Source organism: Salvelinus fontinalis, unplaced genomic scaffold, assembly GCF_029448725.1.
Source record: "Salvelinus fontinalis isolate EN_2023a unplaced genomic scaffold, ASM2944872v1 scaffold_0396, whole genome shotgun sequence".
In the NCBI taxonomy this organism is placed as follows: domain Eukaryota; kingdom Metazoa; phylum Chordata; class Actinopteri; order Salmoniformes; family Salmonidae; genus Salvelinus; species Salvelinus fontinalis.
The window spans coordinates 79,328-95,546 of NW_026600605.1; the positions used below are offsets into that span (position 1 = coordinate 79,328).

Genomic DNA, 16,219 nt, shown 5'->3' on the forward strand with positions numbered 1-16,219 from the left:
AGCAGCATCTGGTCTACCATCCAGGGACTGACATGGACCAATCCTGCTTAGCTTCAGAAGCAAGACAGCAGTGGTATGCAGGGTGGTATGCTGCTGGCAATGTATAATGAATAATGGAGAAATTAATAATGGGGTGCATTCAGAAGGATGCAACATTTTGGAAGGTTATAAACACATATGCTGTGTTTAACAAATATGTCTCTCCGAGATGTAGAATAAGGAAATACATTGTCTCTAATCATGAAATGTATATCTGCAATGCTCAAAGGTTTTGCGACTGAATGTGGCCCGTGTGATTCTTCCTTAACAAAGATCCCCACCTAGATGACTACTTTAAAATGTTGGAAGCCCTCAATGGCAATGTTCATGTCAAAATGGAATTTATCCACCTAGAGTCCTCTATCTAACTCCATGAGACTGACTCAATAGCCAGGTAAAGACCAGCAAACGCCGGCCCCTAATTGCAATGAGGTGCACCTGGAGACAAATAGATACACCTGGGTTAATTAAGACATGTCACATAACATAAATACCAGGTGTATTTGGTCTAGATATCATCAGTTGCATTTTCTCTGTTACTACCACTCCTGTACCTGGCATCATGAGCATGTTCAGACTGACTGTGGTCACATGTGAGTATACAAACTCTGTATGTGATGCAGATTACAATTTAAATATGTATGACCAAATGTTTGTATTTGAGAGTAAATGAAGTACATGTTATATGAATTGAGGTACATTCAATTTCTATTGGTCAAAAAATATATATATATAATTGTCACGTTGCATTCTTGGAATAGGAGACCAAATGCTGAATTTAACTATAATCCACTAGGTTTAACTCAAATGCTGAATTGTAGTTTCATGGTCCAAGTGCATATGATGTTGAATGTTGCTGAATTAGCTGTGTGATGTTGTTTCAGTGCTGGCTGCAGCTTGCTGTACACTAACGGATGGAGGTACTGTATGTAATAATGATGATGCTACTTAACCAAGCTAATGTGAGTAGTGTGTAATTCCTGTTTATTTGTCCTGGCAGCAATCAGCATCACGTGTGAAGGCTCTGATGCTTTACTGCAATGTGGTAAGCTAGTCCACACTGCTGAACAGTATACTCACTGACCACCTATGATAGTTTGTACTGTAGATTAGCGTCACTAGCCCACACCATAGAGACCCAGACTTGGCTCTCCTTTGTCCCTCACCTTTCTCCTTTTCATTCTCTCTTCCCCATCTGCCTCAGATGGAGGTAAGATTCAAATCAAGCGTGCCAACTATGGTCGTCGTCAACCCGATATGTGTTCCATTGGGCGCCCCGATAACCAACTCACCGACACCAACTGCCTCAGCCAATCCACCACCAGCAAGATGGCAGAAAGGTACTGGAACCTGTGTTTATCTGTAGAAACTCCTTGGTTATAGTGTTAACCACCACCAGGAAGATTGCAGTTAGGTACTGGAACCTGTGCTGTTAACCTGTAGGAACTCATGACCTCTACCTGTCTTTGAAACACACAGATGCGGTGGGAAGAGCGAGTGTGTTGTGCCGGCATCCAATTTCGTTTTTGGAGACCCCTGTGTCGGGACTTACAAGTACTTGGACATCGAATACTCCTGTGTCCAACAGCAAGAAACAAGTCAGTCTCTGAATTTGTGCTAATAATACTTAGTGGTGGGCACCAATGTCCATATTTGGATTTAACGTTATGTCGGTATGACTTTGGAATAGTGTTTAATACTCCTACCCACTTTTACTCTCTTGTAAAAAGTTAGCTCTGCTGATAGCTAGAAAAGGAATATAATGGGTTGGTTCCCCTATGGTACCAGCTTGTTAACGTTATTGGATTAAATGCGGTTTTATGGCCACAACGGTTTTCATGCAGACATTTGTTTCTCCACGTGTAAACCACCTGTTAACTAACCCTAGCAAGCGCATAAAATGTGGTTATGCAAGATCTTTAGTTTACGTAGCCTACAGGGAGGTCAGAGACATTTACATTTTACGTCATTTAGCAGCCGCTCTTATCCAGAGCGACTTACAGTGGTAGTGAGTGCATACATTTTTTTTTATACTAGTCCCCCGTGGGAATCGAACCCACAACCGTGGCGCTGCAAGCGCCATGCTCTACCAACTGAGCTACACGGGACTACAGAGACCTGGCGGTGTGGTACTAAGAAGACAAAGGCACTGATAGTGGACGAAAGGAAACGGAGTGCTGAGCCCCTCCCTACCAGGATGCTAAAAGGATTTGGTATCAGCCCTATGATCCTCAAATCTACAGCTGCAACCGAGTATTTTGACTGGCTGCATCACCACTAGGTATGGCGTCTGACAGGAAGGTGCTACAGAGGGTATTGCGTACGGCCCAGTACATCACTGAGGCCGCACTCCCAGCCCTCAGGATCTCGACACCACGTGTGTCTGAAGGCCCTACATTCATTGACTCAAGCCACTCAAGTCATACTGGCCTCTGATACTCCATAACAGATGGTATGGGTGCACCAAGTCCAGAACCAACAGGACCCTGAATGGCTTCTACTTCCTCCAAGCCATAAAACTGCTGAATGACTACCCTGACCATCTGCATTGACTCTTTTTGCAGTAACCTTTTTGACTTGTCTCATATGCTGCTGCTGCTGTTCCTTGTTATATGTACATATCTCGCTCAATTAGCTAGCAAGAACATGGAAGGGAAGTGTCTCAAGCTAATTTGATGGTTGTGCACACTAAATCTGGTTTACCACTGAATGTTTCAGTGAACGGTAACTAGCTAGCGCAACTCCCACAGATTGATAGGGTCTATAGCTAATCTGACAGATGGCACAGCACAAACTGCATAGAAATACAGATTTGGTGTAGCGGGTTGACCTGTTTCACCAGCTTACCAACTGTTCATAAGTAAGTGAAACTACAAGGTAATGGTGGAAGATGACGCGCATAACTTTAGTTCATGCCAACACGTTTAAAATGCACCTGAAATCAACATTCCCTATTAGTGCCCATCACTAACACTTCACCTGGCTAATGTGTCTTAATTTGTGGTCTAACTCCTGTTGTCCTTGCAGTAAGCAGCATCATATGTGAAGGCTCTGATTCTCAACTACTATGTGGTAAGCTGGTCAACACTACCGTACAGTGTATTCATGTGGAGACGTATGTTAGTCACTAGCCCAACATACAACCAGATTTGGTAATCCTTTTCTTCGTTCTCTTCCTCAGATCGGGGTGAGATCCATATTCAGCGTGCCAACTATGGTCGTCGTCAACACGATGTGTGTTCCATTGGGCGCCCACATAAACAACTCAAAAACACCAACTGCCTCAGCCCATCCACCACAAGCACTATGGCAGAAAGGTACTTAAACCTTTAGTGTGCATATACCTGTAGGCACTCATTGGCTGTGATGCTAGCCTCTACCTGTTTCACACAGGTGTGACGGAGAGCGCCAGTGTATCGTCAAGGTATCCAACTCCGTGTTCGGTGACCCCTGTGTCGGAACCTATAAGTACTTGGATGTGGCTTACACCTGTTACTGAATGTGAGTGTTTAATATGTTCATGCACACATGACTGGGAACTAGAATGCTGGTACTGATGGTTTGTCTTGCAGGATATCTTCCTGGGGAACCTGAAGATGTACAAGGCTTCTGGGATATCTTCATCAGGTTGTGCTGTTTTCTGCCAAATTAACTTCAATGACCTTGTAAACCTGTGTATTTTGTGTAAACATTTCTTAAACAATTTCTGAACTGTGGTTGTTTGTGTGAATTAAATGAAGCGGCTGAAGAAAAGACTTGTTGCCTCTTGTATGTTTCTAAATGTCACAATTGTTACTGACCATGTGTCCATTATTCTCCTTTCAGCTGACTCGTTGGTACCTGCTGTTAACGTGCCTTTGTCTTGATGTTTGTATTCTGTGCCCACCTTTAGGCAGTTGTAGACAAGGGAAATACTCATTGTGATCAGACTTTCCTGACCACCTCAGGCGGCGTGATCTGGATGGTCAAACTATTTATAAATCAATTGTACCTGCCTCTCAAATTACTGACAGGTAGTACCGTTGACTTATGTCAGCAGGCCTCATGGTCCAAATTTGTATGCGTCACCAGCTAATCTGGTCACAAAGCAGACCTGGATGGGTTAGACATTATTATACAATGTGTGGAACCTACAAACGTGATGGGATCAGGTCGAAGTGTAAATTAAGCTAGAGGCTATTTCTGCTCTTAAACATACTTGCAGGGAAGCTACCCAACTACATCAAATTAGTCATCGAACATCCTCTGATCCAGAGAGACACACAGGTGCAACACCCTGCTCAAAGGCACATCGAGAGATCTCCAACACTGTCAAATGTGCCCCCCCCCCCCCCCCCCCCCCCGAACCACAGTTCCAAGAGCAGCCCCTCAACCATCTGATTCCAGCCAGAGAATATGTAGAATAACATTCCCTACCCTATGCACCACCAACGAACAAGAGAAACAACCATGAAAAACATCCAGGACAATATAACAGCAAGGTCAACAATGTTTGAGGGCATGTACGACACCATGTCCATCTTGGTGCCATTGAATGTATGCCTTTGTTCAAACACATGCATGGCATCAGTTTAACTGTAACAATATAGTCCCTCGGTGTCAATAATGTATTTACCTTTAATATGGAATTTTTGTCTTTCATTCTATCCTTCGCCCAGCAACTCAACTCCCACTTGACTCTATTGGCAACCCTTTTTGGCTTTCTACGCAGCATATCCTTCAACAATACAATTTATTTCTAATTGAATCTACAGACTGAGTTAATATTTTACTAAGCGTTAGTATGTTACTATTTCACTGACCTGGTCTCCAGATATCCAACAGTATTTCTAGGGTCAATTTTAGATCAATGTTATGCATTTTCAGCCATTCCTGACCGGCTGCTTGAGGACAATACTGAAATAACTTGTCAATTAACCTGATGAGGACATGGGGCGATGTTGTCACTTTGGGGGAAAAACGTGCCCAATTTAAATGGCCTCGTACTCAATTCTTGCTCGTACAATATGCATATTATGACTATTGGATAGAATACACTAGTTTCTAAAACCGTTTGAATAATATCTGTGAGTGAAACAGAACTCATTTGGCACAAACTTCCTGACCAGGAAGTGGAAAATCTGAAATCGATGCTCTCTTCTGGGTCCTGCCTATAAATGGACATGATATCTATTAGTATACATGCACGTCATACACCTTCCCCTGGATGTCAAGACGCAGTGAGAGAAGAAATTGAGTGTTTATCTTGGTCTGAGATTGAATACATCCTCTTGGAATGACTTGTCACCGATTTCTGGTTTTCAGGAAGGCGCGAGGAGGACAGTGGGATTGCCTTTTGAAAAGCTGTCGTTATAGGCGACTACTATCTCCGGCTTTGATTTTATTTGATACATGTGACCATATCGTAAAGTATGTTTTCAATATAGTTTAATTAGAATCTTGAAATTTATTCGGGACTTTAGGCGTATTGCGTTGTGTGCCTTTGTTCAGAAAGGAGAGCTTCGGGCCACTTGGCCAGTGTGCTTGCTAATTCAAGAGGTAAAAACGACGTTCTAAATCCAAACAACGACTGTTCTGGACAAAGGACTCCTTGTCCAACATTCTGATGGAAGATCACCAAAAGTAGGAAGCATTTTATGATGCTATTTCATATATCTGTCGAACTGTGTACTAGTAGTTTTGCGCCCAGGTTTTGGGCACTCGGTCAACATAAGATAAGCCTTATGTGGTAATGAAGTTATTTTTAGAATTCTAACACTGCGATTGCATTAAGAACTAATGGATCTATCATTTCCTATACAAAATGTATTTTTTTGTAATGTTTATGAATAGCTATTTGGTCAGAATAGATGAGTCTAATAGAAATATCCGCACATTCTGGGAAAAGGACGCTACGTTAGCATAATGGATAACCACTGATTTCAGCTCTAAATATGCACATTTTCGAACAAAACATAAGTGTATGTATAACCTGATGTTATAGGACTGTCATCTGAGGAAGGTTTATGAAGGTTAGTGAAAATTAATATCTTTTGCTGGTTTATTCGCTAACGCTAACGTGCCTATTGCTATCTCTAACGTGCCTTGATTAATGTTTGCGGTTTTGTGTAGGCTATTCTATTAAGCTAATATAATGCTATATTGTGTTTTCGCTGTAAAACACTTAAAAAAATCGGAAATATTGGCTGGATTCACAAGATGCTTGTCTTTCATTTGCTGTACACGATGCATTTTTCAGAAATGTTTTATGAGTATTTAGGTATTCCACGTTGGTCTCTATAATTACTCTGGCTGCTTTGGTGCAATTTTTGACGGTAGCTGCAATGTAAAACTGATTTATACCTCAAATATGCACATTTTTCAAACAAAACATAGATTTATTGTGTAACATGTTAAGACAGTCATCTGATGAAGTTGTTTCTTGGTTAGTTTGGTTGGTTCTTGGTTAGTTAGATTGCCTTTGTGCATGCTACCTGTGCTGTGAAAAATGTCTGTCCTTTTTTCTATTTGTTGGTGAGCTAACGTAAATATATATTGTGTTTTCCCTGTAAAACATTTAAAAAATCGGACATGTTGGCTGGATTCACAAGATGTGTATCTTTAATTAGCTGTATTGGACTTGTTAATGTGTGAAAGTTAAAAAATAATAATAATTGAATTTCGCACTCTGCCTTTTCTAGCGGAACCCCGAGGCTAGACAGGTTAATGTGTGAAAGTTAAATATTTCAAAATATTTTCAGTGGGAGGAGGTCCGCTAGCGGAACGCCTGGGCAGACAGGATAAATCTGTATCACCAAAAAATCTGCAGCGCTTTGATTGTATGCCACAAATATTCAGCATTTTATTGGCAAGAATTCTATGAAACTTTAGCTGATAAGCACAAGTTTTTAATCTACGGATACACCCTGTACCATGGAATCAAAAATCTCTTCCCAACAATTTTGCAATCTGTATGGCACTGATGTCAACATCCTGGTCATCAAATGAAACTGTCATACATTCCCATTTATGGTATTTTTTTCCCCTCCAAGTTTTGGTCCTTTATATTTGGCAGACAGACCAGTTCCCTACTTCGTCCTTCTGCCACCTGCCTCCATTTTTGGGGTAATCAATTGGTTATAATCTTGGATTGAGCAGACTTAAATAAAAATAAACAAATGAATTAATATGGATAGGCACATTGTGTCTGGTTTAGCGTCCCAGATAAAGCTAAATATTTTTTACTTAATGATTTGAAAAATGAGTCAGGAGTACAGTCAGTGTCTAAAGTTTTGAGAATGACACAAATATTTTTTTCCACAAAGTTTGCTGCTTCAGAGTCTTTAGATATTTTTGTCAGATGTTACTATGGAATACTGCATTATAATTACAAGCATTTCATAAGTGTCAAAGGCTTTTATTGACAATTACATGAAGTTGATGCAAAGAGTCAATATTTGCAGTGTTGACCCTTCTTTTTCAAGACCTCTGCAATCCACCCTGCAGTCAATTAACTTCTGGGTCTGACTGACTGATGGCAGCCCATTCTTGCATGATCAATGCTTGGAGTTTGTCAGAATTGGTGGGTTTTTGTTTGTCCACCCACCTCTTACGGATTGACCACAAGTTCTCAATGGGATTAAGGTCTGGGGAGTTTCCTGGCCGTTGACCCAAAATATCAATGTTTTGTTCCCTAAGCCACTTAGTTATCACTTTTGCCTTATGGCAAGGTGCTCCATCATGCTGGTAAAGGCATTGTTCGTGACCAAACTGTTCCTGGATGGTTGGGAGTAGTTGCTCTCGGAGGATGTGTTGGTACCATTCTTTATTCATGGCTGTGTTCTTAGGCAAAATTGTGAGTGAGCCCAGAAGCAACCTCACAAATGAATGGTCTCAGGATGCTTTACTGTTGGCATGACAGAGGACTGATGGTAGCGCTCACCTTGTCTTCTCCGGACAAGCTTTTTTCCGGATGCCCCAAACAATCGGCTGGTCTTTTTGTGGCAGGGCTGAAATACAGTGGAAATGTTTTTTTCAGATTCCGTCATCGCAAAGAGGGACTTTGCAAATAATTGCAATTCATCTGATCACTCTTCATAACTTTCTGGAGTATATGCAAATTGCCATCATACTAACTGAGGCATCACAATTTGTGAATCTTAATATTTGTGTCATTCTCAAAACGTTTGGCTATTACTGTAGGCAGGGAAATAAATAAGTGAGTAAACTGAGATGTGACTAAGTAGTTAATCAGGGCAAATGTTCCATAAATAGACAGGTATTTACCTCTCCATGGTTGCAGGATCTTGTCTGTTATCAATTGTAATTTATTGTGTAGGGCTCATTTAATATTTTTTTATATAAATATCAGTTATGCTCATTTTAAAGATACAACTTTTACAATAATATTCAGTTTTTTTTTAAAGATCCAATATGTAACATTGTACACTTATCATAATTAGGTTTTAGTCCAGAGAGTCCAGAAAAGGTATCTAGATCTTCTATGAGAATTTACAGGCATCTAGCTTGCGGAACTAATATAAAACTTGAGTCATCGGCATACATGGACACCTTTGTTTTTAAGCCTTGGATTTCAAATCCTCTAATGTTGTTATTTGATCTGATTTTAATAGCTAGCATTTCGATGGCCATAACGAATAGATATGGTGGCAGCGGACACCCTTGTTTTTCTCCGCTGACAATTCAAAACTCTCTGAGTTCATAAAATGTTTCTTACTTTTGCTGATCTTTCATCAGAATGTTGGACAAGGTGTCCTTTGTACAGAACAGTCGTTGTTTGGATTTAGAACGGCAACTTTCCCTCTTCATTTAGCAAGCGCGCTAGCCTAGTGGCACAAAGCTCTCCATGTCAACAAACGGAAGAGAACGGAACACGGCAAAACTCCCGAAAAATTTTCAATAATCTGATGAAACTAGATTGAAAAAACATACTTTACGATGAAATGGTGACATGTATCAAATAAAATCAAAGCCGGAGATAATAGTCGCCTATAACGGCAGCTAAACAAAAGGCAATCCCACTGTCCACCTCGCGCTCTTCAGAGTACCGAAAATTTATTTTACCAGGTAAGTTGACTGAGAACACGTTCTCATTTGCAGCAACGACCTGGGGATTAGTTACAGGGGAGAGGAGGGGGATGAATGAGCCAATTGTACACTGGGGATTATTCGGTGACCGTGATGGTTGAGGGCCAGATTGGGAATTTAGCCAGGACACCGGGGTTAACACCCCTACTCTTACGACAAGTGCCATGGGATCTTTAATGACCTCAGAGAGTCAGGACACCCGTTTAACGTCCCATCCGAAAGACGGCACCCTACACAGAGCAGTGTCCCCAATCACTGCCCTGGGGCATTGGGATCTTTGTTTAGACCAGAGGAAAGAGTGCCTCCTACTGGCCCTCCAACACCACTTCCAGCAGCATCTGGTCTCCCATCCAGGGACTGACCAGGACCAACACTGCTTAGCTTCAGAAGCAAGCCAGCAGTGGTATGCAGGGTGGTATGCTGCTGGCAAATGGGGGACACGTCATTCCAAGATGATGTGTTCCATCTCAGACCAAGATAATCACCTCATTTCTTCTCTCACAGCCTCTTGACACCCAGGGGAAGGTGAATAACGTGCATGTATACTAATAGGTCTCGTGCCCATTTATAGGCAGGAAGAAGAACAGAGCATCGATTTCAGACTTTCCACTTCCTGGCCAGGAAATGTGCTGCAGAATGAGTTCTGTTTCACTCAGAGAAATAATTCAAACGGTTTTAGAAACTAGATAGTGTTTTCTATCCAATAGTAATAATAATATGCATATTGTACGAGCAAGAATTGAGTACGAGGCCGTTTGAAATGGGCACCTTTTATCTGGCTACTCAATACTGCCCCTTACAGCCCAAACAGGTTAATCATGTTTACAGTAGAGTACCTGTACTGGGGATCTGTGGTCAATAAACTGCCTTCAAGCGCAGGGGTCTCCCTTCACAGGAGTGGCAAATGGGATCATATAAATGCACAAAATCACTCGGACCAGCCTTTCCGGACCGTGGCGGTGAAGCCTGATAAGTGCAACACCCAAAGGGCTCGCACGTTGAAGGGCTAGGCACCTGTCCAGCAGCCCTGAGAATCGACAGTTGAGAGGAAGAGGACATACGCTCAGTCACCAGAACAACACATTATGGGGATCTGACCATAGAGAATGATAATCACAGTATATCATCTTTATATGTGTCCCAATATGGTGTCCGTGAGCCCACGGGCAGCTCCATTCCAATCAAATAACAAATGTAATTACATTAGAGACAATCGAGACGATATTCATTTTATTAAATTAGACAATTTTCTTCTATAATTTCATGAGTTGGCAAAGACACTAAAAGGATGCAGAGCGCAACAGAGTGTTTTGTTTGAAAAGGGACTGTATGAAGCCAAATCTGGCAATTTACTGCCACCAACAGTTATCTTCTTATGGATAGGGGGCAGCATTTTCACATTTGGATGAAAAGCGTGCCCAGAGTAAACTGCCTCCTACTCAGTCCCAGATGTTAAACCAACTACAGTGTCCAATTTCAAAAAAGCTTTTCTGCGAAAGCAGAGCATATCATTATGTTAGGTCATTAACCTGTTTGGGGTGCAAGCCCGAAATCGGACGAAAATGACAACAGCTGCAGGGCGTGAAATTCAAAATCTATTTTTTAAAAATATTTAACTTTTACACATTAACAAGTCCAATACAGCATTTGAAAGATAAACATCTTGTCAATCCAGCCAACATGTCCGATTTTTTAAATGTTTTACAGAGAAAACACCACATATATTTATGTTAGCTCACCACCAAATACAAAAGTGGACAGACACGTATGGATATGATTATGAAGTATGAATTATGATTCAAGTAGCATGCACAAGCCAACCGAAATAAACTAAAACCAACCTAAAGAGCCCAGAAAAAACTACCTCAGATGACAGTCATATAACATGTTACACAATAAATCTATGTTTTGTTCATAAAAAGTGCATATTTTAGCTATAAATCAGTTTTACATTGATGCTACCCAAAAATGCTAACACATAGCTAGAGTCTGAATCCAGACGGGAGTAGCCAGAGAAAATACATACACCAACGTCGGCTACTAATTACACCTCATAAAACATTTCAGAAAAACATATGGTGGATAGCTAATGAAAGACAGATATCGTGTGAATAAAGCCAACATTTCCGATTTTTGAAGTGTTTTACAGCGAAAACACAATATATTGTTATATTAGCTAACAACATAAGCTAGCATAAGTCAGCACTAGCATTGGTCAAGCGCTAGCCTAGCACAGTTAGCCCAGTTAGCACAGCACAGCTCAACAGATATATGAAAAAGCATCCCAAATTGGGTCTTATCTTTGTTGATATTCCATCAGAATGTTGTAACGGGGTCCAATGTCCAGTAGAGTCTTTAGTTGGGTTCCAGAACGAATTATTTCCCTCTTTGGTTAGCAAGCACAATAGCATTGCGGCGCTACTCAGCGTTTCTTCAAAAAATTCTTCCGTCGTATCACATCTAAAGTCCAGAATAAATTGCAATAATATAATTAAAGTATATTGAAAAAACATACTTTAGGATGATTTTGTGACATGTATCAAATAATATCGTAGTCAGAGATCATATTCACCGTTATCTACCTTGTTCCAGAAGCCGAGACCAAATTCTGCTTCGCGCCCGGAATTTTTTTTTAACTGCGCAGGTCTCACAAGAAGGTGTGTTATTCAGTCCATGGACGAGATATTCGACTCCTTTCAATTCTCACTTCCGCATTACAGCCTGACGAAGGCGTGTGAAGTGTTTCTATGGTCCCAAGTCAAAGGGCCTTTTATAGAGAAGGTCTTAAAGAGACACATCGCATTTTGGAAATCTCAATTCGGCTGGGAAAATGGCTGTAAAAATATTTCTGTTCGACTTAGAGAAACAATTCAAACCTTTTTAGAAACTATAGACTGTTATCTATCCAACAGTATATATGCATATTGGAAAATAAAAAGTTTCTTAGGAGGCCGTTTGAAAATGTGCACACATTTTCCAGTTTTTTCAATATTCAGCTTGCAGCCCAAACAGGTTAACAAAGATCCCCACCTAGATGACTACTTTAAAATGTTGGAAGCCCTCAATGGCAATGTTCATGTCAAAATGGATTTTATCCACCTAGAGTCCTCTATCTAACTCCATGAGACTGACCCAATAGCCAGGTAAAGACCGGCAAACGCCGGCCCCTAATTGCAATGAGGTGCACCTGGAGACAAATAGATACACCTGGTTTAATTAGGACATGTCACATAACATAAATACCAGGTGTATTTAGTCGAGATATCATCAGTTGCATTTTCTCTGTTACTACCACTTCTGTACCTGGAATCATGAGCATGTTCAGACTGACGGTGGTCACATGTGAGTATACAAACTCTGTATGTGATGAAGATTAGAATTTAAATATATATGACCAAAATGTTTGTAACAGAAGTACATGTCATATGATTTGGGGGACATTCAGTTCCTATTGGGCAAAAAACTATTCAAAACAAAGTCATATAACAAATGTCACATTGTGTGCCTGGAATAAGAGACCAAATGCTCAACTTGACTATCATACACTAAGTATAACTGAAATGCTGGAGTATAGAGACCAATGCTGAATTCTAGCTTCATGGTCCAAGTGCATATGCTGTTGAATGTTGCTGAACTAGCTGTGTGATGTTGTTTCAGTGCTGGCTGCAGCTTGCTGTACACTAACAGATGGAGGTACTGTATGTAATAATGATGATGCTACTTAACCAAGCTAATGTGAGTAGTGTGTAATTCCTGTTTATTTGTCCTGGCAGCAATCAGCATCACGTGTGAAGGCTCTGATGCTTTACTGCAATGTGGTAAGCTAGTCCACACTGCTGAACAGTATACTCACTGACCACCTATGATAGTTTCTACTGTAGATTAGCGTCACTAGCCCACACCATAGAGACCCAGACTTGGCTCTCCTTTGTCCCTCACCTTTCTCCTTTTCATTCTCTCTTCCCCATCTCCCACAGATGGAGGTAAAATTCAAATCAAGCGTGCCAACTATGGTCGTCGTCAACACGATATGTGTTCCATTGGGCGCCCCGATAACCAACTCACCGACACCAACTGCCTCAGCCAATCCACCACCAGCAAGATGGCAGAAAGGTACTGGAACCTGTAGTGTGTACCTGTAGGAACTCATGACCTCTGCCTGTCTTTGAAACACACAGGTGCGGTGGGAAGAGCGAGTGTGTTGTGCCGGCATCCAATTTCGTTTTTGGAGACCCCTGTGTCGGGACTTACAAGTACCTGGACATCAAATACTCCTGTGTCCAACAGCAAGAAACAAGTCAGTCTCTGAATGTGTGCTAATAATACTTAGTGGTGGGCACCAATATCCATAATTAGATGCAACTTACTATTGGTATGACTGTGGCATGTTGGGATATTGTTTAATACTCCTACCCACTTTACTATTTTGTAAAAGAGTGTACTATGCTGATAGTTAGAAAAGGAATAGAATAGGTTGGTTCCAGCTTGCTAACTATGTTTTATTCAATGTTTTCTTATGGCCAAAAGGGGTTTCATACATGCATGTGTTTATCCACGTGTAAACCACCCTCACCTGCTAACTAACCCTAGCTAGCCAACAAGCTGTGGTTATTGAAAAATGTAGCCTGCAACAACTTTAGTCAGCGTAGCCTATAGGGAGGTCAGGGACCTGGAAGTGAGGTGCCAAGACGACAAAGGAACTGATAGTGGACTACCGGAAACGGAGGGCCGAGCCCCTCCCTACCAGGAGGCTAGAAATATTTGGTATCAGCCCTCCGAACCTCAATTCTACAGCTGCACCATTGAGAGATTTGACTGGCTGCATCACCACTAAGTATGGCATCTGACTGCAAGGTGTTACAGAGGTACCGGGCCGTACACACTATCATCACTCAGGCTGGGCTCCCTGCCATCAGGATCTCGACACCACGTGTCTGAAGGCCCTACATACAGACTCGAGCCACCCAAGTCATACTGGTCTCTACTATTCCATGAAAAATGGTACGGATGCACCAAGTCTGGAACCAACAGAACCCTGAACGGCTTCTACTTCCCCCAAGCCATAAAACTGCTGAATGACTACCCCGACCATCTGCATTGACCCTTTTTGCAGTAACATCTTTGACTATGCTGCTGTTCCTTGTATGTATCTAGATCATTTAGCCAGGAAGAACATGGCAGGGAAGTGGCTTAAGCTCATTTAATGCTTGTGCACACTTAATCTGATTTACAACTGAACATGTTTCAGTGAACGGTAACTAGGTAGCACAACTCCAACAGCTTTGTAGGGCTTATAGCTAATCTGACAGATGTCACAGCACAAACTGCATAGAAAGATGTATTTGGTGTAGCGGGTTGACAAATTTTTCACCAGTTTAGGTCTAGCCAGCCAGTTTGCTTCATGTAAGTATTTTGAACTGTTCATAAGGGATTTAAGCTACAAGGTAATAACGGGGGAAGATGACACACTTAACTTTATATAGTTTAGTTCATGCTTAAAATGCACCTGAAATCAACGTACCTTATTAGTGCCCATCACTAACACTTCACCAGGCTAATGTATGTCTGGCCAGTGCTGTGTAACTCCTGTGTTGTCCTTGCAGTAAGCAGCATCATATGTGAAGGCTCTGATTCTCAACTACTATGTGGTAAGCTGGTCAACACTACCGTACAGTGTATTCATGTGGAGACGTATGTTAGTCACTAGCCCACACATACTACCAGATTTGGTAATCCTTTTCTTCGTTCTCTTCCTCAGATCGGGGTGAGATCCATATTCAGCGTGCCAACTATGGTCGTCGTCAACACGATGTGTGTTCCATTGGGCGCCCACATAAACAACTCAAAAACACCAACTGCCTCAGCCCATCCACCACCAGCACTATGGCAGAAAGGTACTGAAACCTTTAGTGTGCATATACCTGTAGGCACTCATTGGCTGTGATGTTAACCTCTACCTGTTTCACACAGGTGTGACGGAGAGCGCCAGTGTATCGTCAAGGTATCCAACTCCGTGTTCGGTGACCCCTGTGTCGGAACCTATAAGTACTTGGATGTGGCTTACACCTGTTACTGAATGTGAGTGTTGAATATGTTCATGCACACATGACTGGGAACTAGAATGCTGGTACTGATGGTTTGTCTTGCAGGATATCTTCCTGGGGAACCTGAAGATGTACAAGGCTTCTGGGGACATTTTCATCGGGTCGTGCTGTTTTTTCCTCCAACCGCCAAACCAACTTCAGTGACCATTGTAAACCTGTGCATTTTGTGCTGAAACATTTCTTAAACAATCTCTGAATAAAATGAAGTGGCTGGAAGACGATACTGGTTGACTCTTGTATATTACTAAATGTCACATCAATATTACTTACCATGTGTCTGGTATTCTCTCTTACACGGTGTTCACCGTCTCATTTGTACCTGGGGCTAACGTGCCTTTGTCTTGCTGTCTGTAATCTGTGCCCACCTTTAGGCAGTTGTAGACAAGTTTAATACTCATTGTGATCACTTTCCTGACCACCTCAGGCGGTGTGATCTGGATGGTCAAACTAGATTTTAATCAATTGAACCTGATCCTCAAATCATTGACAGGTAGTACTTCTGAAATCAGCAGCCTTAATGGTCCTAATTTGTAATTAATCATCAGCTAATCTGGTCACAAAGCAGACCTGGATGCGTGAGACATTTTTATACAATGTGTAGACCCTACAAACATTGATAGTTAAGTGGTTGGATCATGAACCAAATGTTACTGTGTAAATTCAGCTAGACTATTTCTTCTCTTAATAAACATACTTGCAGTGAAGCTGCCCAACTACATCACATTAGTCTAACAGCTTCTTATCCAGAGACGCACGTCAACAAATCTCCCACAATGTCAAAGGGGGACCTGACCGATACAGCCATCCAAGAGCTGCCCCTCAACCATCACATTCCAACCTGAGACATAAAAGAAATCCATTCCCTACCCCATGCACCACCAAATAAGAGAAACAGCCAGGCCAACAATGTTTGAGTGCATGTATGGCACCATGTCCATCTGAGCATTTGAAGTAGTATGCATTTGTACAAACACCTTCATGGCATAAGC

At 41.6% G+C, this 16,219-nt stretch overlaps 1 protein-coding gene across 1 annotated transcript; it reads left to right on the forward strand.

Moving 5' to 3' along the window:
* Positions 1–577: 577 nt before the first annotated feature.
* LOC129845889 (rhamnose-binding lectin-like) lies at positions 578–15,453 on the forward strand. Its single transcript, XM_055913814.1, has 17 exons — positions 578–632; positions 924–959; positions 1,040–1,084; positions 1,244–1,379; positions 1,519–1,637; positions 3,067–3,111; positions 3,221–3,356; positions 3,433–3,536; positions 12,373–12,468; positions 12,784–12,819; positions 12,900–12,944; positions 13,104–13,239; positions 13,305–13,423; positions 14,730–14,774; positions 14,885–15,020; positions 15,097–15,204; positions 15,276–15,453. Exons 1-16 carry the CDS (start codon positions 602–604, stop codon positions 15,200–15,202), a joined length of 1,371 nt encoding a protein of 456 aa, XP_055769789.1. The 5' UTR covers positions 578–601; the 3' UTR covers positions 15,203–15,204; positions 15,276–15,453.
* Positions 15,454–16,219: the final 766 nt, after the last annotated feature.

Coding starts and splice junctions, on each gene's coding strand:
- LOC129845889 (XM_055913814.1), top strand. CDS start 602: ATGAGCATGTTCAGACTGACTGTGGTCACAT. Junction 1,380..1,518: donor ACCAGCAAGATGGCAGAAAG/GTACTGGAACCT, acceptor TGAAACACACAG/ATGCGGTGGGAAGAGCGAGT. Junction 13,424..14,729: donor TGTCCAACAGCAAGAAACAA/GTCAGTCTCTGA, acceptor TTGTCCTTGCAG/TAAGCAGCATCATATGTGAA.